At 35.1% G+C, this 25,810-nt stretch overlaps 1 protein-coding gene and 2 long non-coding RNA genes across 4 annotated transcripts; 1 reads left to right on the top strand and 2 right to left on the bottom strand.

The window, feature by feature from the left end:
- Positions 1 to 7,244: 7,244 nt before the first annotated feature.
- LOC118803750 lies at positions 7,245 to 7,810 on the bottom strand. Its single transcript, XR_005006922.1, has 2 exons — positions 7,729 to 7,810; positions 7,245 to 7,629 (listed from the first exon to the last, which is right to left on the bottom strand). It is a non-coding gene; the product is annotated as an uncharacterized LOC118803750 (long non-coding RNA).
- A 1,699-nt stretch (positions 7,811 to 9,509) lies between these two features.
- Positions 9,510 to 18,476, top strand: LOC118803746 (SLAM family member 5-like). Of its 2 annotated transcripts, none has more exons than XM_036564237.1 (6): positions 9,510 to 10,346; positions 14,340 to 14,678; positions 15,986 to 16,048; positions 16,305 to 16,424; positions 16,584 to 16,645; positions 18,178 to 18,476. In XM_036564237.1, exons 1-6 carry the CDS (start codon positions 10,298 to 10,300, stop codon positions 18,265 to 18,267), a joined length of 723 nt encoding a protein of 240 aa, XP_036420130.1. In that variant the 5' UTR covers positions 9,510 to 10,297; the 3' UTR covers positions 18,268 to 18,476. The 2 variants fall into 2 exon arrangements, with proteins under 2 accessions (XP_036420130.1, XP_036420129.1); XM_036564236.1 differs by having other exon boundaries at positions 15,761 to 16,048.
- LOC118803748 lies at positions 14,368 to 24,453 on the bottom strand. The gene is made up of 5 exons (XR_005006921.1): positions 24,210 to 24,453; positions 23,698 to 23,866; positions 23,107 to 23,198; positions 20,970 to 21,013; positions 14,368 to 14,462 (listed from the first exon to the last, which is right to left on the bottom strand). It is a non-coding gene; the product is annotated as an uncharacterized LOC118803748 (long non-coding RNA).
- Between the last annotated feature and the right edge of the window lie 1,357 nt (positions 24,454 to 25,810).

Genomic DNA, 25,810 nt, shown 5'->3' with positions numbered 1-25,810 from the left:
ACAGAACTTATTAAACAAAAAAGTGAAGGAGTAGCACCATTTGTTGTAGTGCAAGGACTTTGTGTTCCAGTAAAAGGCATTTGTGTTGAGAGCATCTGATGCAGAGCCACAGTTACTGTTCCTGTGCCTGAACAAATTCTCACAAGATAAATGGTCAAGCTGGGGGAAATGTGCTCTCAGGTCCAGGTTGTATTGAATCTTTTGCATAGAGTTGGCCTCCCAGATTTCCTCGTAAAACATCCAGCACTCCCTGGGCTACCACCTATATAGTAACTCGAATGGGGAAAACCTTGTGGAGGCCTTGGGCACCTCCAGAGAGCAAATCAGGGATACAACCATTTATCTTGATCTCTGCCCTGTTTGTATGTAAACTTATAAACCATGATTTGAAGGGTTTTATTGAAGCATTTCATCAATCTGTCAGTCTGTGGGCAGTAAACACTCATCTGACTTGATTTTATTACTAAAAGCTTATAAAGTTTATGATGGGTGTGTGACAAATGTGCTTTCATCAGTTAGGATGTCGTTGGGGATCTCAACTAAGGAAATTATGCAAATGTTCTTGGCAGAGCTTGTCCACAGAGACACTGCAGAATAGTACAGGGGTGTCCAGTCTTAGCTGTGCCTTATAGTGCCAGTGAAGCTGCAGGTCTTTACTCCAGATAAGCAGGAGCTCACCTGATTCTGCTTGTTCGATCAGCTAGTCTCAGTCTTCAAACAGTTGTTCTTGTGTGCTTTTGCTTTGTTTGAAACCTGCAGCCACACTGGCCCTTTGTAACTAAAACTGGACACCCCTGCTGTGCCGCATAGTCCACAGAGTAACAAGAAGTAAGATTTTCCTATAGACCGGTCTAATGGCCTGAGGAGATTTATGCCAGATCTTTCTAAAAAGCCAAGATGGCCATCATAGGACTCCAAATACACCAGAAATAAGGTACTGTATTAATATATTCATTATATGACATATGATTTTACTGTTTCAGTGTTTGAGTGTGTCCATAAAACAGCTGCAGGAATGTTCATTTTTTATTTGAATCACAAGCTTTTATTTTTTTATTTTTTCTTCTTCAGAAGTGCTAAAATGAGCCAAACAGTCAGTAACAACAACATAAAGTTTGTCAGTTGCACTGTAGGGTTTTATTAGATTGAGGAATAATAGAATAATGCAGCTATTAAATTATCCAAAACGTTTAGCAGGCTTACATGTATCACCACTTGAACTTCTCTGGTAACTGAAAGTGCATCAGCAGATGACACTGTTCCCATTTTGTGCAGATATTTTACAGCTGACATTCAGGGCCCACTTTAATGTATGTAATAGAATGATGGACCTTTTACAGTAATTTAAAACTTGCAGTAATTCAGTTGTAAATTGTAATCCACAGTGTTATTAGAGCGTTGATAACTTTTTTTTTTCTGTTGTACTCAATATAACTGTGCTTTGTACTCATTTCTTTGAGTTTTATTTATCTACATAATTTGAACAGAGAAGCTGAACTTTCCATTGTGTATAAATGTCATGATTAACACTCATATTGACCTACTGTTTGGTTAATGAGGTCATATAGTCCAGCTTATTGTGTGACTGGGGTCACAGACTCATTTTGTTTTTCATTAGGCTGTAATATGCTGTAGGAGAGTTGTGTGTGTATTTGTTACATATTTATCTTCATCACTGCTCTATTTACCTACTATATGTGATGTGTATGATATCATTACAATACAGGTGATCAAGTTAATCCAGCCTTGACTACAGCAGTTTCCACATGCTCAACAAGGTCAATGACAACAACCAACAGCAACATACAGAGCGATGTGTGCTAGGACAGCAATAGGTGACAGGAAATAACCAGGTATGACATCATTCTGTATATATAGAGATATCTAGGAAATGTATGTGAATGTATGTGCGTGTTTGTGTATGTATGTATGTACACATAGTTCATAAGGTACATGTTCGTGTGAAGAGCTCCTTGGGTGTGCCAGGCCACCAGGTCTATAATAAACATGGTGGATCATGAGGGATAAACACATTCTGGGCAGAAGATAATCTCTCCCCAGACACTTCTTCTCTTTCATAACAAACCAGTGTTGAATGAGCCATTACAACTGAGGTCGAGTTGAGGCTTATTATTCACAGAGAAAGTTCTGGTGCTATTTTGTATCAGTAATTCTGTACAGGTGCAATACTGAGTAAAAGGCAGCCCTACATTTATTTAATTTCCAGCCAAAAAGAAGAGTTAGTCATTTTTCAGGAGTTGTTTCTGAAGAGATTAGACATAAAATAATCCACTTGGATGAGGAAGGAAAACAGGAAGGAAGGAAAATAAGTGTAAAAAGGAGAACCCTAGAAAAAAGGAACAGAACAATTTGTAGATCCAACAAAAAAGCTGCTGTTGTTCTCAGAACAATTGACTGACCACACCCAGAGTCCAGACCTCAACATCACTGAATGTTTTTATTATTTGAATTGTGAGTAGCAGAAAAGAGAAGCAACCAGCTTAAGACCCAACTTTGGAGGCATGGAAAACTATCCCTGAAATTCAATCTCCTGAAAAGAATAGAAGCTGTAATAAAAGCAAAGCGTGGACACACTAAACCAGGCATGTCAAACTGAGGATCTTCCAGGCCAAAGTGCTCCAGAGATTAGCGTTTACCCTTATCTAACACTCTGAATTCAGTTCACGAAGGCCTTATTAATTAGCTGATGAGCTGAATCAGGTGTGTTTAATGAGGCAATGTGCTGAAGTCTGCAGTGTTTTGGCCTCCAAGGACTGGAGTCTGACGCATATGCACTAAACATTTAAATTATTGATAGTGTATGTAGTTTTTAAGACTTCTGTGTAATTTTCTGTTAAATATTTTTTGTTTTTTTTATTTTATGCTGAAAATCAACAACAGCAAATTTGACATTAAATAAATGAATGGATGGTGCTCTCTGTCATTTTCACAGTACTGTACGAGCTCATATTATTGTTAAGTGCATTCAAACATTCAATGACTTCACATGACACAGGTGAAAGGGAAGTGGTGGGGACTCGTGGGTAACGTGAATAAATTAGGAGAAAATGTGAAAGGAAACACACACACTCAATTCAGGTTCATCCTTTTATGATATTTTAAAGCTTGAGGATGTTTTTGTAATGGCTCTTGCGTGCATCACAATGTTCCTTCAAGCAGAGATGTTCAAAGTATATAGTATATACAATATGTGATCTGCATATATATATATATATATATATATATATATATATATATATACACACACACACATGTATATCCGTATATATACATATATACACATGTATATACATTAGTGGTTTGTTAGAAGTTGCCAAGACATTCCACACTGGAAATAAACTAAACCAGCATGATGAAATTTTACAAGTATGTTAATATACATATATTTTTAGTAAACCCAAACACTCTTATGGCTATTTTTTAACATGTTTGCTTATAATTTCAATGCTTCTTCTCTGTGCAGTATGCAAGGATTGAGAAATTACAACAACTACTGAAATTGAATACAAGATGACCACCTTCAAACCAATCAGGAACAAGATCTGTGCAAAATGAGCAAAATAACTTCACTTCTGTCCAAAAAAGCCATTTAAAAAGACATTAGAGAGCAGCTTCAATCACTGTAAGATTTATGAGTTTGACTTTTAGACCCTCAGTGCCTCTGCATGCACAGTCAGTGTAGAATCTTAATGCAGCTCTGAAACTCATAATGGAGTCTGTGGGTTTCTGTATCTGGGGCAGGACATTGATCTGTACAGTGGTGTGCTTTGTTCAGTAGTACAGTTGAATGAGAGTGTGTCTGTTTCTGTTTGTGTGTAAATGTTCTTTATAGACAGATTCTCTACTTCTTTACACTTTCACTAAACTATTAGTGTCCCGAGTACTTCACGTCACTGAAGTGAATATGTATTTATAAAGCTGTTTTCACATTATATTTGTAACCATCATTTTCCTTTTCTAACCCATAAAGACAGTTTTCAGTTTTTTTAATGCCACGTGTTGTTACATCCATGATAAAGTCTGTTAATGAAACTGAGACAGAAATGCATGCAGTCCTCCAAAATACATTTTAACCAGTTCAGAGTGAGTGTATGAGTGGACAGTTGGAGGCTAATTACTAAATCAAACAGACCAAGACATTTTAAACTGTAACAGGTGTAAAGCTGCAGTATATCAGTGGGCAGTGTCTGTATAAAGCATTCTTTTCCCATTCAGTACGTCTCCTCAGTGATTCAATGACTGTGCTAAGGATTCATAACAGTCTTTCTGCAGGATGGTTTGCTGTTGCTGACATATGGTCTTACCATAACATCACAAGCATCAGATTAACAGCTTTGTGCAGATTAACAGCTTTTGCAGTTCTGCTTCATGTTCATAAAAAATAACACACAGCTTATATTTCATTCACTAACAGAAGGCAGTTACTTGATGAGGGACATCTGGTGGAGAAACACCTTCAGCTTTCTCTTTTCTCCTTTTCTCTCTTCTATTTCAGCATTTTTAAAGGGATAATCATCCATTATGTTCATAAATTTTCTAGAATATTAGAGCTGTAACCCTTTTAAACCCAGCTTCTTAATTTAACATGACTGTTATCGGAGGATAAAGATCATCACTGTGAAATTTCATAAAGTTAATTGATCTGATAACATTAAAAACTAAAAGCTGTAATTAATGCACGTTCAGAGCTCTTCACTGATCACTCACTCATGTGATGAAAGTTCAATGTGATGATCAGAACTGAAAGACATGCTGTTTCACCGTCAAACAGGAAGTGGTATCATAATAATGGTTGGGGGGTGGAAATCATGTAGTTGGTTAAAGGAGGGAAAAAGACCAAATGAACATAAATGAAAAAAACAGAAGTTTCAAAAACTTGAGTTTAAAAAAAATTGAACAAGCTGAAAAAATGGGACCCAAAACACCAATAGACTTTGGTAGACTACCAAAACTGTCAGTATCAGATAAACAGCACTTAAACTTTCATCTTTGAGAGAGAATTAAACAGCAAAACTGGACACCAAAACTTTTCCCAAAATGAATAGGCAGTTGCAGGCAGTCATGGGCTGGAGGTTAGGGAACATGTCTTGTGACCAAAATGTCGCCAGTTCGGTTCCTTGAGCTGACAGTATGTGACTGAAGTGCCCTTGAGCAAAACACCCTATTCCCCCAGTGTGCATTCACTAGTGTGTATGGGGTTTCACTGCACGGATGGGTTAAAATGTGGAGGTAAAATTTCCCCATTGTGGGACTAATAAGGGTCTCTTAACCCAACTTAGAAATTGTACAGACCATTTGTAGAAAAAAAAAAAATCATAATTGTGTTCTCTGTGGCGGTGTGTTAACTACTTTTCAATTAGAAAATCAACAAAACATCATTTGACAAGGGTGCCCAAACTTTTACATGCGACTGCACGTGTATGTGTGTGCGTTTGTATGTGTGCATGTGTGTGTGTTTGCGTGAGAGAGAGAGAACATTGGTTTTCACATATGTGAAATTATTGTCTGTAATCTTTTATTGAGAACTTGAGTGTTCACACATATTGACTGACTGCAGTGAGAGCGAAACATGATGGTCAGGCTAATGTAAATGTTTGTGGCTAGCGTTAGCATTTACCCAACCACAGCCACGCGAGAGAAAGACCCGCTCATACAGGATGTGCTAAATACTGCATACAAAGCGTTTACTGGGGGTGGGGAAGAACCTAAAATAGAAGTTATTTTGACTTGTTTAACATTTTTGGTAACTGCATAATTCCATGTGTAATATTATTTTATTTAATTTTCACCACTATCATACTGTAGAAGAGATTTAAAATAAGGAATATTCTTAGGGAATATCTTCAAGGAAGCTGGAAGAGTTTGGAAATAGCAAAAGATTTTATTATAATTCCCTGTGGAGCTGAAATGATGAAGTCATTGCAGTCTGCTGTCACAAACAACCCAAATAAGGAGATTTCAAGACAGCATTAAACTGTATTTTGTCTTATTCTGACTTGTTCTTTCAAATTAAAGCAGCAGTAAAGTCTGTGCTCTGTGCGTGAAGTCTGGATGTCACAAGCATTACAGTCTACTGCAAAGATGAACAGATAACAGAGACATTCTAAAGAAGGTCTCAGGGTTCAGTTCACACAGAGAGACACACCTTATCTAAGAAAATAAGGGCAGGAAGGGCAGGAATATTCCAAACTGACAGCATGGTACAATAACTATGAAGTAAACTGAACCTGTTCAGGGTCTGTTTCACTGATTCTGGCTTTACTCTTTCAGACCTAAAGTCAGTTTTCTTTGTTGAGCTGGTTTAAATGACACGACTACAGTTCAGAATGAACATGTTTCCTCCAGAGAACAAAAAGCCAAAGACTTTATAAGAGGAAACAGTTCACTGGCTGGAAAATGAATGGGAAAGCTTAAAACACTTAACATGGCATCTGTTATGGGAAAGTCCCACCCTTCAATGAAATCAGCTTGCTGGTAAAGCCGTGAAAAGGAAAAAGCCCCCTTCACTGTGGAGATGTAGCCAGAAGAACCCCCCCCAAAAAAATTACTGGCAAATCAGAACAAAATCACATAATTAGTTTGGCTAAAATAACGTATATACATAATAATTTCAATCCAAAAAGTAGATTTTGCAAATGATTTCAAATATATTTCTGAAACCATAATGTGTGTTTCAGTTTCAGGTTTGTAGCTCCCCATTCAAAGAGATAATCTGATCTTGTTTGACTGGAAATAACTGCTCGGGGGTGTTCCCAAGAGTAAACAGACTTTCATATAAGGACTCTATAAAATGCCCCATCTTCTTAAACACTACTGCAGTAGACTGTAACTGATCAAATGAGTAGTTTCAAAATCAGAACAATGTAAACATTGACTCTGTTTGAGTTGTGTTGAACACAGTGCAGTAAGAGGCACTGAGCCAGAAACAGAAATGAACAGACTGAATAACTTTACATATTTATTAAATAGTTCTAATGTTATATCAGTAAACAGTGTAGGGTCAGTGACTGGCCCCTAAATATCATGTTTGAGCAAAGCTGTTTTTGTACGTTCTTGTTTAGACGTCCTCTTTGTTCTTCATCTCACTGTGAAGTGAATGATGTGGAGGTGAGTAACAGTGTGTACAGCTATAGGACTGTTGATGGAGAATGTTTTTTCTCTTTTTCATGAAAAACTGAATGTGAAAATAACAATGCAGTGTTGTGTTTACTGAGACGCAAAGAAAAAATATGAAACGCCTTTATTTAAAAATTTACAATTATTATCATTTTGACCCTTTTACAATATACATGCAATGGACAGTTGTAGTATGTGGGGGTGGTTTAGTGAATGTCAGGGGGTGTTGTTTAGGACCTCCATTACCCATTAAGTCCTCCCACCATCTGAGAACATGACACTTTTAGTCTGAGAAGCTGAGAACGTCTATTCTGGTGGTCTCTGTTTAGTTTTGTGGTGTTGCCCTGAAACTGATGACAAAAGCCAGACCACAAAACAGAGAAGTAAAATGTCTGACAACAGTTAAAAAAAGCAACTACACAATAAAACAGCTGGAGAAGCAGGAATTAAGCTGGAGTTTTGCAGGAGGATGAAGTGCAACTGATGACTGACCTGCAAATAAAACAAAGAACAGGAGGTTGAAATCACCCTGACTGTGTGTAGTTTCATTTTTTAATTTCATTTTCACTGTTGTTTTTATAGCTCACTCACCTGTTCATCTCATACAGCAGACTGCTGAGCTTGAAACTGTGAAAAAAACAACAGATACTGAATACCTGATGATGGATGAATAAACAAATGATACAATGTTCATTTTCCATTATGGTTCTCAGAGCAGCAGCTCATTAGACCACAGAAGCATGTGATAATGTATTGATCTGTGGATGATGGTAAATATAGGAAGGATGTATTAAACCCTCCAACACACTAAGAATAAAAACTCTTCAGTGAAATTTACCAGATCTGCTCTAGTGAAATAGTATATTCTTAGGTTTTATATATATATACGTATACTTTTCTAGTTCTGTTGTAGGCGTCTCCCTAATCACATAATTGCACAATCATAAGTCACTAAAAATGAGAGTAGATTTGAATGCTCAAATGAAGAGCTGCAGGTGTGTGTGGTCCCTTCTTTCTCCAAGTGGATTATTTTGTATCTAATTTTCTCAAAATTATGTCCTGAAAAATATATTTAAAAATGTAAAAAATTAATAACTTGTATTTTATTTTATTGTTAAATTTTATTGTTTTTTGATAAATATTTCCCCATTTTGAATTTGATGCCAACAATACAGTCCAAAAAAGTTGTGACGGAGGCAATAAAAGACTGGTAAAGGTGTGTAATGCTAAAAAAACACCTGGTGGTTAATTGGCAACAGATCAGCAACATATAAAAAGACCATCTCAGAGAGGCTGAGTCTTTCAGAAGTAAAGATGAGGAGGGGGCCACCACTCTGTGAAAGACTGCATAGGCAGATAGTGCAACAATTCAAGAATAATATTTATCAACATGAAATAGCAAATAACTTTTGCTTTTCATCATCTACGGTACATAATATCATTAAAAGATTCAGAGAATCTGGAAAAATCTTTGTATGCCAGTGACAAGGCCAAAAACCAGTATTTGCTGGCCGTGATCTTTGGGCCCTCAGGCATTAAAAACAGACATGATTCTCTAGTGGAAATCACTGCATGGGCTCAGAAACACTTCTGAAAACCACTGTCTGTGAAAACAGTTCGTCGCTGCATCTATTAATGCTGAACGATTTATACACCTTTTGGCAACATATGCTGCCATCCAGACGACGTCTTTTTCAGGGAAGGCCTTGATTATTTCAGCAAGACAATGACAAACCACATTCTGCATGTATTACAACAGCACAGCTCTGTAGTAAAAGCGTCCAGGTGCTAAACTGGCCTGCCTGCAGCCCAGACCTGTCACCCGCTGAAAATATTTGGTGCTTTATTAAATAAAAAATATGACAAAGGAGCCCCCGAAACTGTTGAGCCGCTGAAATCCTGTATCAAACAAGATGGGAAAACATTTCACTTTCAAAACTACAGCAATCGGTCTCCACAGTTCCCAAATGCTTACAGTGTTGTTAAAAGAAGAGGTGATGAAACAAAGTGGTAAACATGCCCCCATCCCAACTCTTTTGGAACATGTTGTTGGCATCAAATTCAAAATGGGCAAATATTTTTCAAAAAAACAATAACATTTCTCAGTATTTGATATGTTGTCTTTGTAGTATTTTCCTTTAAAATATGGTTTACCTGATTTAAATATCATTGCATTCTATTTTCATTTACATTGTGCACAGCGTCCCAACTTTTTTGAATATGGTGTTGAATCCTTGGATTCATTTCTTTCAGCTTGCCTTTGTTTTCTTGTGCCACGTGCCTTTGTTGTTGTTTTGGTCTGTCTCCTCCCTCGTCTTGCTCCCTTGTCACCTGCTCCACCTGCCATTAGTCTGTAGCCCCATCCTCTTATTAGTTTCAGGTGTTTCTTGTTTCCCCTCAGTGTTTTTGTATGCCTGTGTTTGCTCAGTCCCTTTGTCTTGCATTGTCTATATACCCTGTTGCCGGTGCCTGCTTTTTTATATATTTATTTATTATTATTTTTTGGGGGGGTTTTGTTTCTGATTTAGTTCTGTTTTCCTTTGTTTTGTCTCACTATGAATTTATCTGTTCTGCTTACCTTTTCTGCTGGGTTTCTGGACTCTGTTAGGTCTGATTTAAATAAAAGCATCTCGCACTTGTATCATGCCTCTTCAACTCCTACGTTATAGAACTTTATTTGTATTTATTCGAATGATATTTAGCGTTTTTTACTAGCAAAAACACAACTTACTGCAAAGAAACAGTTTCGCATATCAAATATAAAAATATAAACTTATAATATAAAAAAGCTACATTTAATCACAGAAGTTAATCCATAACCTTTCACTGTAATTTAGCTGTACCGCCAGTGCTTTTAGTATAAAAACAGGCAGCTAAAAGGTAACCTCTATGTAATACTGGCTGTTTATCAGTTAAAATAGTCATCTTCACTAACATCGTCGTAGTTCTAGTTGATTTTAAAACGGTGACACAGCCCCTTTTTACGCAATGCATGATGGGCATGCCCAGTCTAGCCCAGTCTAGCCCAGCCCAGCCCAGCCCAGCGCGAGCACATCAGCTCTGTGTGTTTCTTTTGTTTTGCTATAAAGCTGAGTAGAAAACTGACGATGGAGTTGAAGAGTTAGTTGATGAAGCTGGTTGATTAGAATGGCTGGTTAAAATGTTCTCAGAATACAGGATTCATCCAGCTCTGCTTCACCTGCTTTACTGTAAGTCTGTTTTCCTCAAACTATTCCAGGAAAATGAGGAGCTCTGAACTTACAGTGCACGCACGACTTTGTTCATATTTTAACTGTAATTATCGTAGTTGTAAATAGTAATATGCTTTATGCAGTAGAGCAGAAGTAAAAGTAGGTGCATATGATGATCTACCAGTGTGACATACAGTAATATCAGTGATAGATCTGTATATAAAGTGTGTTGGATTTAGCTTGAACATTGAAGCAGTAGTGAGATCAGTGGGGTTGTGAGGATGATGGAGGCATGAAAGAAAGAATAGCAGGATCAGACCACGGTAAAGTTAGTTTTATTTTCGATATTCGTCTTTTCGGCGCTAATAACATTTGATCGGACTACGGTAGTCAGTAAAGACTTACATATTCATGACAGTACGACCACAGAGAGTGATGCACACCTGTTCTTTTAAAGTTTGGGTGACATTTAACGTACCGCTATTTTGTGTTAATACCATAGAACTGAGACACGTTTTTCAGTCAGAAGGGAAATCATGCACTTCTAGACCACGCCCACATCCATGCACACGCCTCTGTTTTCCTCCAAAGCGTTTCAGTGTATTTAAATACATATTTTAATTGTTCAAGCTAACAATAGACACCGCCAAACAATAAAACGTCAATAGCGCCATAAACACTGTGTCCATGCACATCTGATTAACTGTGTTATTTACTGTAAATTATGGTTAGAAATACACACCACTTTAATTTAGAAAAAGGACTTTGAATTAACCTGTAACTAAAATGTACTTGCCAATACTTGTCCTAACAGTACTGAGCATACCTTACCTGTAAAAACTGATACTACCTGTATACTGATATAGCTAGTTAGCTTGATGCCGGAGGTTCAGTAATCGACAGACATTAGCAGTCTTGAAGGTTTAATAGATCCTTAACCATCTAAAATATTAGTTTAAAAAATGAGAGTGTAGAAAAGAAAACGTCTTATTTAAGTGGATCAAATTGCAAATCAAAAGTTTTGATTTTTAAATCCATCAAACACTAAGTGAGTCAGATGTAAGTTTTAAATCTTGTACATTTTTTTCATTTTGAATTTCGATAAAATTTTAGACATTGAACATTTAAATAAGCAGTGTTTGGTGCAGATAAGTTTCAGTGATGACACACAAACTTTGAATTTTACTTGAGGATATAATGTAGCTAAAATACTGCCTAGATTCAAAATGCCACATTCACTGCAATTAATACAGCTGAAATGCTTTTGAAGGTTAAAATACAAATATTAATATAAAGTAATTATTGCAGTACAATAAAAATCCAAAAGTTGTGCATGATTCCTGTAACTTACCTGCACCATACACAATTGTTTGTAGTGTTGGGTGTAATACAGCTGAAATGCTAATGAAATTCAAAACTGATAAAAGTTAAATTAATATATCCAAAATTTAAAGGCTGTGCATCATTGCTGACACCTTGCTGCACCATTCACAGCTGTTTTTAATGTTGTATATAATTTAGCTGAAATATTATTGAAATTCAAAATACTGAAAAAATTATAAAAAGTAATTACAGTAATATATCCAAAATCCAAAGGGTTTGCATCATTGCTGAAACCTCACTGCACTATAGTCAACTGTTTTTAATGTTGTAAATAATGCAGCTGGAATATTATTGAAGTTCAAAATACACAGAAATTAATAAAACGTAGTTACAGCAATATATCAAAAATCCAAAAGCTGTGAATCATGGCTGACACTGCACTGCACCATACACAGTTATTTTTAATGTTGTATGTAAGATGGCCAAAATATTATTGAAGTTCAAAATAAATAATAATTAATATAAAGTAGTTATTGCATTATATCCAAAATCCAAAGCCTGTGCATCATTGCTGACACTGCACTGCACCATACACAGTAGTTTTTAGTGTTGTATATAAGATGGGCAAAATACTATTGAAGTTCAATTTAAATAAAAAAAAAAATAACGTATTTATTGCATAATATCCACAATGTGTGTATGACTTCTGACACTTCACTGCACTGTACACAATTCTTTGTAGTGCTGTATGTAATGTTACTGGAATATAATTGAAATTCAAAATATATAAAAAATTATTTAAATGAGATATTGCATTATATCCAAAATCCAAAATGTGTGTATGATTGGTGATACCTGGCTGCACCATACACAATTATTTTTGGTGTTGTATGTAATGTGGCTGAATTATTGAAGTTCAAAATAAATAAAAATTTATATAAAGCAGTTATATATAGTTATATATAAAAAATTATTTAAATGAGATGTTGCATTACATCCAAAATCCAAAACTTGTGTATGATTGCTGACATCTTGCTGAACCATATACAATGGTCTTAGTGATGTATGTAATGTGGTTGAAATTCTTTTGAAATTCAAAATACATAAACATTAATATAAAGTATAAAGCTATTTCAGCTAAATTATATACAACATTAAAAACAGCTGTGTATGGTGCAGTGAGGTGTCAGCAATGATGCACAGCCTTTGGATTTTTGATATATTGCTGTAACTACGTTTTATTAATTTGTATGTATTTTGAACTTCAATAATATTTCAGCTGCATTATTTACAACATTAAAAACAGCTGTGTATGGTGCACCAAGGTGTCAGCAATGATGCACAGCTTTTGGATTTTGGATATGTTGCTGTGACTACTTTTTATTAATTTTTTTATATTTTTGAATTTTAATAATATTTAAGCTGTATTACACCCAACACTACAAACAACTGTGTATGGTGTAGTGAGGTTTCAGCAGTCATACACAACTTTTGAATTTTGAATGTACTGCAATAATTACTTTATATTAATATTTGTATTTTAACCTTCAAAAGCATTTCAGCTGTATTAATTGCAGTGAATGTGGCATTTTGAATCTAAGCAGTATTTTAGCTACATTATATCCTCAAGTAAAATTCAAAGTTTGTGTGTCATCACTGAAACTTATCTGCACCAAACACTGCTTATTTAAATGTTCAATGTCTAAAATTTTATCGAAATTCAAAATGAAAAAAATGTACAAGATTTAAAACTTACATCTGACTCACTTAGTGTTTGATGGATTTAAAAAACTTTTGATTTGCAATTTGATCCACTTAAATAAGACGTTTTCTTTTCTACACTCTCATTTTTTAAACTAATATTTTAGATGGTTAAGGATCTATTGAACCTTCAAGACTGCTAATCGATTACTGAACCTCCGTCATCAAGCTAACTAGCTATATCAGTATACAGGTAATATCAGTTTTTACAGGTAAGGTATGCTCAGTACTATTAGGACAATTATTGGCAAGTACTTTACCATGGTCAGGATAAGGTAGATGAGAGCTGAACTGAAATGTAGTTACTAACTTAACAGTAAACAGTTTAGTCTTTATAGCAGGTTTGTTGGCTTTAGTCTGAAAATAAGAATTGTTGTCGGTATCTTCCGAGAGGACTCCCTATAAACAAGTGGATCTTCAGGATCATAAAATTCAAATTGTATTTGATGTTCTATTGCTATGCAAAGTATGCAATACAATTCAAATAATGTGAGACATCCAAATTATGAATGCAGTGCTAGATGAATGTGTGCAAAAAACCAAATATGCTGCAGTGCTGGATAACGTACATGTTTTACACCATGGAACATTTTTATAATAGATTAATTTTGCATTAGGGGGCTCATTGTGGGCCCTTTCTTTCCTTTAAATTTCAGTGTTACCAAAAAATACATGGCTGCTAATATTAATAAGGAAACCGAAGAAATCAATCAGTGTTTCTTCATAGTAGACATGCAGCACAAAGCCTGATGGACCTGTACTAAATATGTATTAAATTGTAATGCTGCACAAAAGACATTATGCAGTCAGTATAACTTTTCAATCTCAGATCAATTTGTGATAGTCTCTTTGAAAATAAATTGATGTGGAATGTCTTCTGTATGTGAGTGTGTCAATAGACTAATATTTTATCGTACACTGTTTCAGGTCTGTTGTACTCAGCTGGAGAAGAGGTTGTCAGACTGCAGGAGCTGGAGAGAAACACTGTAACCATTCATACTGGATTAACTGGAGTTCAAAGTGATGCTCAGATACTGTGGATTTATGGACCTGAGAATGCAGATATAAAGATAGTGAACAGTCAGATCATTAGAGGAGAGATTATTACAGACTATGACAGTGAGAGATTCAGAGACAGACTGCAGCTGAACAGAAACAGTGGATCTTTAACCATCACAAACATCAGCAGAGACGATTCTGGAATTTATAAACTACAAATCATTACTGGACGGGTCCTGGTCTGGAGCTTCAGTGTTAATGTCTATGGTGAGTAAATATTATGATGAAGTTTTGTTTAATTGTATTTTGAATGAATATCTAACAGCACACATTTTTGGTCAAACTATTTTGGATTGTCCCCTATATATTGTCTGTAGATATTTAAATTGTTAGCAAACTGTCCGATTAAAAAATTAATTGATTATCAGTAGTGTCAGGGCTAGTATTAGGTTAGAATTAGATTTAGGCTTTGGGTTGAGGTTAAGGTTAGGATTAGAGGTTTAGGGTTAGATTTAGATAATCTCTTACATTCAACTTAAAATTCAGTTGGATTTAAAGTGTTTAGTTGAATGTTAGTTAAAGGGAACCCTGATTGTAAAGACTTGTATGACTCAAAAACATGACTGATATGCAAAAATATAAATAAAATAATAAAAATACCTCTACTAGTACACCATTATTGTCACACTTTGAATAAGTCACTTGGCTGTGCTGGACTCAATTCTTATAAAAAAACAATTAAAAGTTTCTTTTGGGTAATATCATGCTTTAGCTAAAGTTGGGAAAGCTGAATGATATTTGAGGTAAAATAGATATTTATTGCACTTTTCCTTACTCAGAGGATGAGAGAGAGTAACCATGTGATGCTGCAACAGTTATGGCAACTTATTAGCAGAGGAATTGTGGGGTTTTTTATAATAAATTAAGTTTATATATATGTATATATATATATATATATGTTGAGTGTATGTATGCAAGATGAGATCTCATACAGAACCAGCATGAACGGGAGTTGATCAGAGGCAGAAGTAAGTCAGTGTATAACAGAGATTTAACACACAGCTCAGATGTGCCATTTATGAGCCACAGTAGATATCAGACGTGCTGAAACCTGCCTGAGTTTAACGAACAACAACTGAAGCATAAGCTCAGGCACTGAATCTTCTCCACAGCAGCCAAACAGGCCAAATAAACACATTTCAGTTTAAACTAGCAGTGATTTGATGTGTTTGTACTGCTAGTAATTAATAGCTTTATTTTATATTGTTATTGTTGGTAGAGGTTCTAGTGCTGTACATAACTTTTTAATGACTCTTATCTGTTTTGTCGTTTTATTTTCTATTTCATAGCTCCAGTATTAAAGCCAGTAATCAGAAATCAGTCAGAAAAGCGCTCAGTGAGTCTCAGAGAGTCGTGTTCTCCTCTGTGCTCTGTGGAGAATGGGAAGGATGTGAGTTTGTCCTGGTATGAAGAGAAAGAGAGAATCTCCAGCATCAGTAGCTCAGATTCCAGTGAACGTCTTTTTCTTCCTCTGAATATAACTAACCCAGACTGTTCTACTTACACCTGTGTAGCTGCTAATCCAGTTAGCAATCAGACAACTCAGCTCGACATTACAAACGTCTGCTGTAAAGCAGGTAAGTAATACAATCATTATTACTTTGACTTTGTGTGTTAGTTGCTCAGTGAAAGATGAATATTCTAGTTGGTTACACAAAAAAACAACTAAAAAAACTTCACTAATTTCTCTGATGCCCTACATATGAAAATCCACCTGCTAATTACTGAGGTTTAACACAGAAATGATTGTCTTTGCTCTTTTGTACAGTCAATGTAAATGTATTTGTTTACTAAATTGACTAACTGAAGCAAATACTATTTTAACACATTCAGGTGCGATAGTTCCTAGAGGTCTCTCCAAGACACTGACTGCAGTTCTGACACCTGTTGGACTGATTGTTGCTCTATCAATATTATTTGTGTGCATCTGGAAAAAGAAGACAAAGCATCAAGGCAAGAAATACATCTGGTTTTGCAACATCAGTTGTCTGTCATTACTGTTTTTTTGTTTGTTTGTTGTTTGTTTGTTGCTTGCTTGTTTGTTTTGCATATGATACTACTTTTACAGATGACACACTTAAAATATACTGTTCTGTCTTTTTATGTCTGTAGTTTGTGAAGATGCTGAGCTGAATTATGCTGAGGTGAAAACTAAACCTCAGAATTCTCATGAGGTGAGTTTATTACAGATTTAATAGTTACTCCTTTTGAAGTTATTGTGCTGTGATTATATACACTTGATTATGATGATGTGAACATTTGTGTTTGATTGCACTTCAGTTTTGAACAAAAAAATCCTCAGCTGGAATTGAACAGGAGTGGAATGAGAACAGTTCTCATTAAATCAGCTGTTTGTTATGTTGCTGTTCAAAGGAAAATGTGTTTCTCTAAAATAGTGACTTTACAGGACAAGGTTAACATGTTCTTTTAATGTAAGTTAATTCAAATAGGTTTTATTCCAATTTCTATTGGTCTATTCATTATGAATTTTTCACACAACAGTCAGCAGACAGCTGACATGTTCACATGATTTGAAAAACAAAAATCGACAAAAATGGAGATCGACAATTAGCATGTGTGTACAAATGCTAGAATAATTTATACTCATCTTTCTATGTACTGTATTTATATAGTTAAATGACTTGTTTGAACTTACCTCATGAAATCGCTTCAGACTTTTCAAACATGCTTTATTGTAATAACTGACAAGTTTACTGTATTAGTTCTTTTACTAACTTAATACACAACCTTAAAATTTTCGGAAAATTATGATTTTGGTGGATTCAGTGAGGCTCTTTCTGAAGCTACTACAGAACAAATTCAGAGCTTCAGTGGGTTCAGTATAAAGACACTATTTTCTATGTAATTAAATAGAGTTCTGGTGTGTACTCAGTCTGCTTGTATGGGAGGATCGTCGTTTCAAATACAAACCGCACATTTTCCCTTTAGCAAATAATTGTCCTCAAAGACATGATGACGCTGTAAACTACAAATCTGGCTGGTTCGACCAACGTGTCGAGACATTTGTACAACTCTGCACTTTCTTATGCTTTCATTATTATCAAAGAATGTCTGTGCACTGTAATGTAATTTACTCTTATATATGTTGATCTGTTTGTAGTCATTTTAGAATGGAGTCAGAAATGTTCCAGGGCTTTATTACAGTAACATCTAAATACCATGGAGTGCTGTTTAATGATAAACAATATGGCAAATATTGTAGAAAGTATTTTCATGATTTTTTGCATCATTATCTTACATATCACTGTATTTATTTTTCTGAGGTTCGTGAACAAGTTGAAATCTTAAAATAAATTTCAGAATTTCTTAGTATTTGGTATTTAGACCCTCTTTTTTTCCCTTAATGACAGCATGCACTTGAGCTGCGTGAATTACCCAAGTTTGTGCAAAAGCCTCTGATTAGTAGACCACCCGTAAATCCACCTGAGAGTCGACATTTCTGTATAAAAAAGTTGTTATTAATTAAATTAGTCACAAATTTGCTTAAATTTTAATTATATTTTAACTTTTGAAATAGTGCAGAAACACACAAATTTTGCATTGCATTGCTTTGTTTTAAATTTTTCTAAATTCTAAAACTTTCTGTTGTTTATTTCCCAGATTTTCAATGTGGTGTCAAATTATCTGAACAGTTTTATCCTGCAGTCCATTTGTTTGTACTGAAGTACACTGCTGTGTTTTACAGGTAAACAGAGCTGGAGTGACAGAAATTCAAGACGAGAGTGACTTAGTGGTGTACTCACGCATCAGGAAGCAACTCACTATTTCAGAATGAGAATATCCTTTTTACTTACATTTTTACATTCTTTGCTGATTACTGCCTAGTTTTAGTCAGTATTTTTAACCTGTCTGCCATTTGAAAACTGGTCACAAGTATTAATTGTATATAAGCTTTCACACAATCCATTTCTGTATTTATGCTGTGTTTATTGTTGACGCTACGAATTTTATAAAAACATTACATTTTAAACTGCTATAAAATGGTGTTTCAGCATTTTGTACTCATCATTGTACATGATTTTATTTACTGATTTATTTTAAGTAGATGTTACATCTGAAGTTACCTGAGCAGTTTAATCAGGTTTTTTTTCACTATCTTGAACATCTAGAGTCTGTCTCACCAAGCAGGATTTCTTGCTTAGCCAGCTAACTTTAATCTTCAGTCTAATCCTGGATTTTCTCACAAGGGTGGATCACTTTTACTGAGCTACATCACCATAGCCAATTGTACTGCGCATCTAAGTTAAGTACCAGTTAAGTTCTGGATTTCAAATCAGAAACAGCTTTTGGACAAATCTGTGCAGAGCTGTAGACCATTCAGGGACTGACCAAGGTGGACCCTTCTGGTCACTTTTTTTTTCTTCATTTGTCATCACTAACATTGCTTTTTTTAGCAGAAGAAACAAATCATACTACACAGATATGAAGAATATAAAGCACTCATTACTCCAGTAATCACTAACACAGTGACAGTGTTGCACTGTGAGAAATACTTTCTACAAATGTATGTGGTATGATTCCTTTATCCTTCTTTGAGAAATAATCTATTTGATTACTCATGTTTCACATGATTGGCTGTTCATTATGAACAACACATTTTTGTGCACATGCACGGTCATTGATCTTCGCCCGAGAGTCTATGCTATGTTCAGACTGCCAACCCAAATCTGATTTTTGTCATATCCAGATTGCATTCAGATTTTTATTCGGGTTTTTGATAGTCTGGACAGCTAAAAACACATGAAATCCACTTTTTTGTAAATTGGATCCAAACCACATTTGGAGGTGATTTGAAATGTGATTCCAATCAGATTTTTACAGATGGGTCTCAGTCTGGACGCTCTGGTCGCTCAAATCAGATTTCAAAGTGTCTTTGGCGTCACTCACAACGACAGTGTCAAATCCAGAGTGATGAAAATGCTGGGATTCAAGAAGAGCACCAAGAATTAATTCTTATGCCAGAAAATTCTGAAGAGTTTGGAGGGCGAGATGATGCACTTCCATCTCTCCTGCTTCTGCATTTGAAACTTCTGTATCACTAGTGTAGCTACGTAGTTACTGACGACTACATCATTAACACAACATCCCACACAGATGGTGATGACTGGACAGAGAAAGCTAATCTGATCACGCAAATAACAGTGAGGACAGTTGTCTTAAAAGGTCTGATTTGAGAAACAAATCTGATTTGCCTGCAGTCTGAAAACAGCCTAAAAATGGGTCAACAGAGAAACTTGTTCACCGCCATCATGAAACTTGAGTTGTGTGATTCCATTTGTTAGGTTTTGTGAGGCTGTAAAGTCAGGAAGTCTGTCCAAACTGAACTTGCTTTGTGAGACAGACCCTGATGATGAGTTTACTGAAGCCATTCCTTGCTTTTCTGTATTTAATCGAGGCCACACAGAGCTGGTGATGCAAAGTACTCCACTTATGAAGCACCAAAAGCTATTTGACTGCTAAAAGCACCCCCTTCTTTAGAATTTTCAGTCTGCTAAACTAGTGATGCATTGATCCTGTACACTGGAGCGGTCAATAAGCAAATATACTTTTGCACCTTATAAAATAATCAAGTTTAAATAGATGAAAGTAAGTGTTTCTTTGCAAGAATTAAAAGCCTACATAAAGGGCTGCAGTGTGTCAAAATAAAAGCCCCTCTTAACAACGTACATCAGAATAAAAGCCCTGTGCAGGAAGGCTTTTCTAATTCTTTTGTACCTCGCATCAGCTTCATCAGCAAATAACTAATTCAGACTTTTACACTTTACCAACTTAATGTAGGGTTAAAAATTTGAATTGTCAGTCTTTTGCTTTTAAAGTAATAAGGTTGTAATTAAGATGCTTACAGTGATCATTTAGACTTTGTAGCCCTAAAACAAATTAGAAGAATATGGATGAATATGAAGTTGTTGTCCAGTGTGTCTCATTTTAACCAAAATTTTCTTCAAATAGATATATGTTTGGAATTAACTCTTCAATTATAACAGCACATTATCTAAATTATACGGATTTTAAATTGACAGAGAAAAAAATATCCAAATGGTATATGGTATTAGCTGATGTCCTGAGTTCAGGTATCAGAGAAAAAGTTGGATCAGTGCTCTGTATGCTACACTTAAGTGAATAAGTGACTGAATGAGTTAGTTATAAGCTATACATGAAGGGACTTTGCATTTAAAAAACAGAGGTTTTAGCTATTTCAAGTAAAAGTTACCCAACATTAACTTATCATATCATAAAATAATTACAGATCAGCATGAACTTGTGGATGTGTAATTGCCCTTAATAATAATAATAATAATAATAATAATAATAATAATACTCATCAGTATTATTATTTAAAATCATAAGAATTAATAATAGAGACCAAAAGCTGATTGTAGTGAAAAACAACCAGTGTAGAGTTCTGTGTTCCTGTAAGGGGTAATAAATCTTTCTTATAGACTTGTGTTTGTTATGTCTGTTTAATGATTATCCTACCTTTACTGACACGCTTATTGTGCGAGGTGAAACACTGGTAGTACCTATAATGGAAGAAAATGGAAAATGTAGTGTTTATTTCACTTCATGAGCTGATGGTGTGTGGTGGTGGCGCAGCTTGCCCCAACTTGTTTTTTTTTTTCTTTTCTTCAATGTAAATGACTCATTTGCACGCTGAGTAAGCCAACGCCTTTGGGTAGTTTGATTCACTGAAATCTCTCATAAGAGATTTCATCAGACACCAAAATCAGCTCAATATTTAGACTAGCAGTGTTAAAGTCGGCTTGGAAAAGTAAGAATGAAACAGAAACAAGTGAGGTCATCAAGAAATTAGATCTACTGACAACCATCAACAATAGAGCTGCTTCGGATTTCAGTCTGCAGCTCAGCCTTTCAAATTTCAAGGTGTGTCCAGAGTATTTCGTGCTCTGTATCTTCAGTAAAAGTCTACAGAGTCAAAGCCTAAACACATCACTGCCTATTCAATGCTGTAGAAATAGTCTAATGTCAAATAATTATAGTTATTCTACTACTAGCAAAATCTTGAGAATAACCTTAATAAAGCTGTAATTACTAAAGCACTCAAACCTTCTCTAACCCATTTCAGTGAAGAAGGAAGATGCACACATAGTTGATATCAGTCACAGTAGACCTTTAATTATTTGACCATTTATTAGTTGTTTTGTTTGTTTAGTTTAGCTGACAGAGATCCAGGTGGTGTTTCACAAAACAGGATTTCTCAGTTAACCTAGGCCAAAAAAGCCTGTCCAACAGCAGAAGAGCTAATAAACATTCGTAATGAAAAACCATCAACTTGTGGCTTAAATTATTGTGCTTACTGAGAAATCCTGCGAGGTGAAATACCACCCCTGCTTCTGTTATTATTGTGAGCTGCTGAGCCAGTCAGTAATGGAACAACATCACCCTCTACTGTTCAGAATATGTGTTTTTCATGATGAACTACTTTCTAGTATTACTTTCAATATCTGAAATTTGGCTTTTCAGGTGACCACTAAAACTCTTTCAGTTCTGCCTTAAATCGTACATTTCTCTATTTTTCAAAAATTAAAAGGTCAAAGCAGTGTAGGAGTAGATCAGCAGCATTAGGAGAGCATCCAATAAGTGTTAATAACCCTGCATGAAACACAGTATGACACATAAGATTACCATGTAATACCAGTATAATAATGTTTAAAACCTTAAAGTTAGAAACACTTCATCCTTTATAGACTCAAAAAAATTGAACTATTTGACACACTAAACTACAGTTTAGTCATTTCTGGAAATGTGTGCCCTGTCCTTTTTTCTCTTAATCACAGAACTTTAACTACTGGTTAATCAGTTCGTAGTACTTTTCCTTCCTCCATCACTCTCAGAATATTATTAATTTATTTTATTTTTCACATTTATTTACAGATTTATGATTAGTTCATTATCATTTTTATATTTCATTATTAATTTATATGGCATTTTATGCTAGACTTATAACACAAAATACAATACAGACAAACAAACAATACCAAGACTTTTCATAACTTGATTATCAGTAGAAAAGCACCCCAAATAAATAAATAATTACTCAATCAACTCATTAAAACTTTGACTGCTGTTGGACCAAAGGACTAAAATATCTGTATAGTGGATACTTTTTTAACTTCTAGACAATCTGCAGTTTCTTATTTGCTCTCCAGAATGAGCTCTAGAATATCTGGAGTCACACCAACAGCTCAATCTACTTTTGTAATCAGTGTATTTATCCTGTTTCTGTCATTCCTCCAACAGAGCACAGTATTAAAGACAACAGTCACCAAAATATCCTGATAAACAACAAATAATACATTAATTCTCCCATCAAACAATCTTTACTTCCTGATAATATAGACTGAGTCTTCAGTAATAGTCAGTTTTACTTTTCCAGCTCAGTTTTCTTTCCTAAAGAACACCAACTGGAGTTACTTCCTGCTTTTTTTTATCATTTTAACTGTAATCTGAAATGTCACTCTCAAGTGAAACTTTAATCTATAGTACAATATTACTGTATATAAAATCAGTATAAATTTATATAATCTCATGATGAACTGCTCATTCTTTAATCTCTAATCTTCAGTCTTTAATCTGAGTGAATGTGTTGTCCTACCGTTCTTCATCGAGCTCCTCTCAGATCCGTCACACTTCAGTTTAGACAACAAGAGCAGCCTGTCAGCCACATCCGTCAGACAGTGTCCAGTTCTTTAGTGGAAGAAAGGAATTGCAGGCATTTCCAACAGCAGTTTGTCAGCAATCTTTTCATTCTTTATGAACTGAAACTATGTTTAGTACAGCAGATCAGCTCTGAGCTCCAACCGATGACTGTCTGCGCTTCTTTGAAATGGCGACAGAACATACAGCTGGTCTCGTCCTACATGGCGTAGGATCACAACGTCACTCACATTATAATAAACCTTCGTCTAATCTCTTACACTCCGAAACGTCTGTTTCTACAGTAATCTGAATCTATATTTTCAGTTAGAGCACAATCTGAACCATCTTTCTATATAAAATCATTATAAATCATTATAAATGTATATTATATAATGATAATCTGCTCATTCTTTGGAGACAATAATATTGACATTAACTGTGACTCAATATATTCAGCACATGATTGTTAAAGTCAGACAAAAGGAGTCATTCAACTATTTGATTATGTAAAATAGAAAATCCATTGAATTTGAAAACTTTCACCTACCTCCACTTCACTGAGCTCCACTCAGTTCCTACCAGGTCACTCAACAAGGACACCTGTTAGCCTGTTAGCCAAACCCGTCAAATGATGACCAAACTGTTTGTTTTTTTAATGAATGAAGGAATTGCAGGCATTTCTGGGCTGTTAGTCAGCATGGAGTTTATGTCTCCTCCTTAATGGTGTTGGAGGATGAAGCCGTCAGTCAAATTAAATTCAACCTTCATTTATTTCCTCTCTTACAGCAAATTCAGATGAAAGTATAAAAATCTGGTTCTACAGTAAACTGTCATTAAGTTTAACTCACAATACACTACAGAGATCTGCTTATCTGCATACAGCTGTATTGACATACCAAATAAACTGCATATCATAGATCAAAATCAACTGGGACTCACATTAATTATTATCACTAATGGCTGAACAGTGTATACATTCATCTTCATATTATATTCCATCATTGTAACTGATTTATCAGTAAAGTTTTTAGTAAAGTTAGCAAGTTCTGTGTTACCTACCTCTCTGTGATGAGTCTGTATGTCAGGCTGGTCTGAAGGAAGAAGGAAGAAAAATTCTGACACATTTGCTTTAACTTTGTTTATCAAATGATGTTTAAAATGTTTCTTCAGGCATGAAGGATGGAACTGTTTGCATTTCCGAAGGCCGGTTTGACAAGAACTGTTTCATTCTTTTTGCTTTGAGACTATTTACAGTATGATGACTGACCCACCTATATTTGCATTAGACACACATAAATAGAGGGCAGTATAGTCACCCAAATTCTTACCTTACTGAACTCTCATACTGCTTTATACTCACCAGATTCATTATGGAACTTGCTAAAACTCAAAACATTGTTTTTATATACATTAATTACAGATGCATCTCATGATTATCACTGTTCATAAGTGCAGTCAGTATTATTAGTTTGATAAGTTTCAGGATTTACTATTAAATGCTTGAGGCTAAACAGTAGTTGGATTTATAAAAGGTACTTTTCCATCCCATCTAGATATAAATAAGTAAGAAAAAGGCCTGTTTACAGTTGCTTATTGCCAATTCCTGTTCCATAAAGTCTCCCATCAAACCAGGTGAGGCAAGTAGTATCAATGTCTAATATTTTTTATATGCATATCTGCTGATGCCGATACATAAGCATTTCTAAAATGTAGTAATTGGGACTAAACCCACCTGGATTAGCATTGCAGAGAAATATAACTCATTTGTCGAGGGTTACAAATGCAGTAAACTTAATAAATGCAGATATCTTAGCTCAGTAGCCCAGCCTAACCAAAAAAATCCTTCTCTTCCGAAGTACAGTAAATAGGTGAGTCATCAAACATCAGTTTGAGATTTCAGTCAAATCTAAACAAATCTGTCTGATGCCAATATTTTTTTGACAGAGTAAATATTTGTTGATACTGATATTATGAGTGATCAACATGCATCCCTAGTATAAAGTAGAACAGAGCTTCAGTTTTCTTTAAAAAACTCAGTTCAGATATTTTAAAGGGGAATTCCCCCCCAATTTTCTAAACATTCTGTTTAATCTAAACATTGAGATGCAATCAAAGTCAGAGTGATATGATGTGAAGTATCATTGTAGAGAAACTCTAATGTATTTACAGTGGTGGTGATAAGAATCAGGGGTCATCATGTGTACAGTGCAAATGTAGCAGTTTTATTTATCATGTGTCTTCTGAGTTTTTAGATGTAATACTCATAATGGTAAAATAGTGTTAAATCTGAAAAGATATTCTGAAAAGAATAACTTCCTGTAAGGTAGCTTTTCAGGGCATTAAACTCTTCAGACAACTTGTTCCTATCACCACCACTGTGAACAGTTCTGACTTAGTTTGTCTAGAACAGAGCGTTTCACATTAAATCACACTGAATGGCTTTATTTACACCTTAAGGGTTAAATCATGCAAAACGTTTAAAAAATCATTGGAATTGCCCTTTAAAGTTAGCATGAGTGACTGTGACACTGACATTGTAGAGGCAAAGCAGTGTACCAGGAACAGAAGCATTTCTGGAGTTTTAAAACATCTTAATTTTAACCAACAGTCATCATCCAGCAGTAAGCAAGGCATATTTATTTATGCAGCACATTTCATAA

Source organism: Colossoma macropomum, unplaced genomic scaffold (genome assembly GCF_904425465.1).
Source record: "Colossoma macropomum unplaced genomic scaffold, Colossoma_macropomum, whole genome shotgun sequence".
Taxonomy (NCBI): domain Eukaryota; kingdom Metazoa; phylum Chordata; class Actinopteri; order Characiformes; family Serrasalmidae; genus Colossoma; species Colossoma macropomum.
The sequence above is the reverse complement of the archived record's forward strand: the minus strand, read 5'-3'. Positions and strand labels throughout refer to the sequence as shown.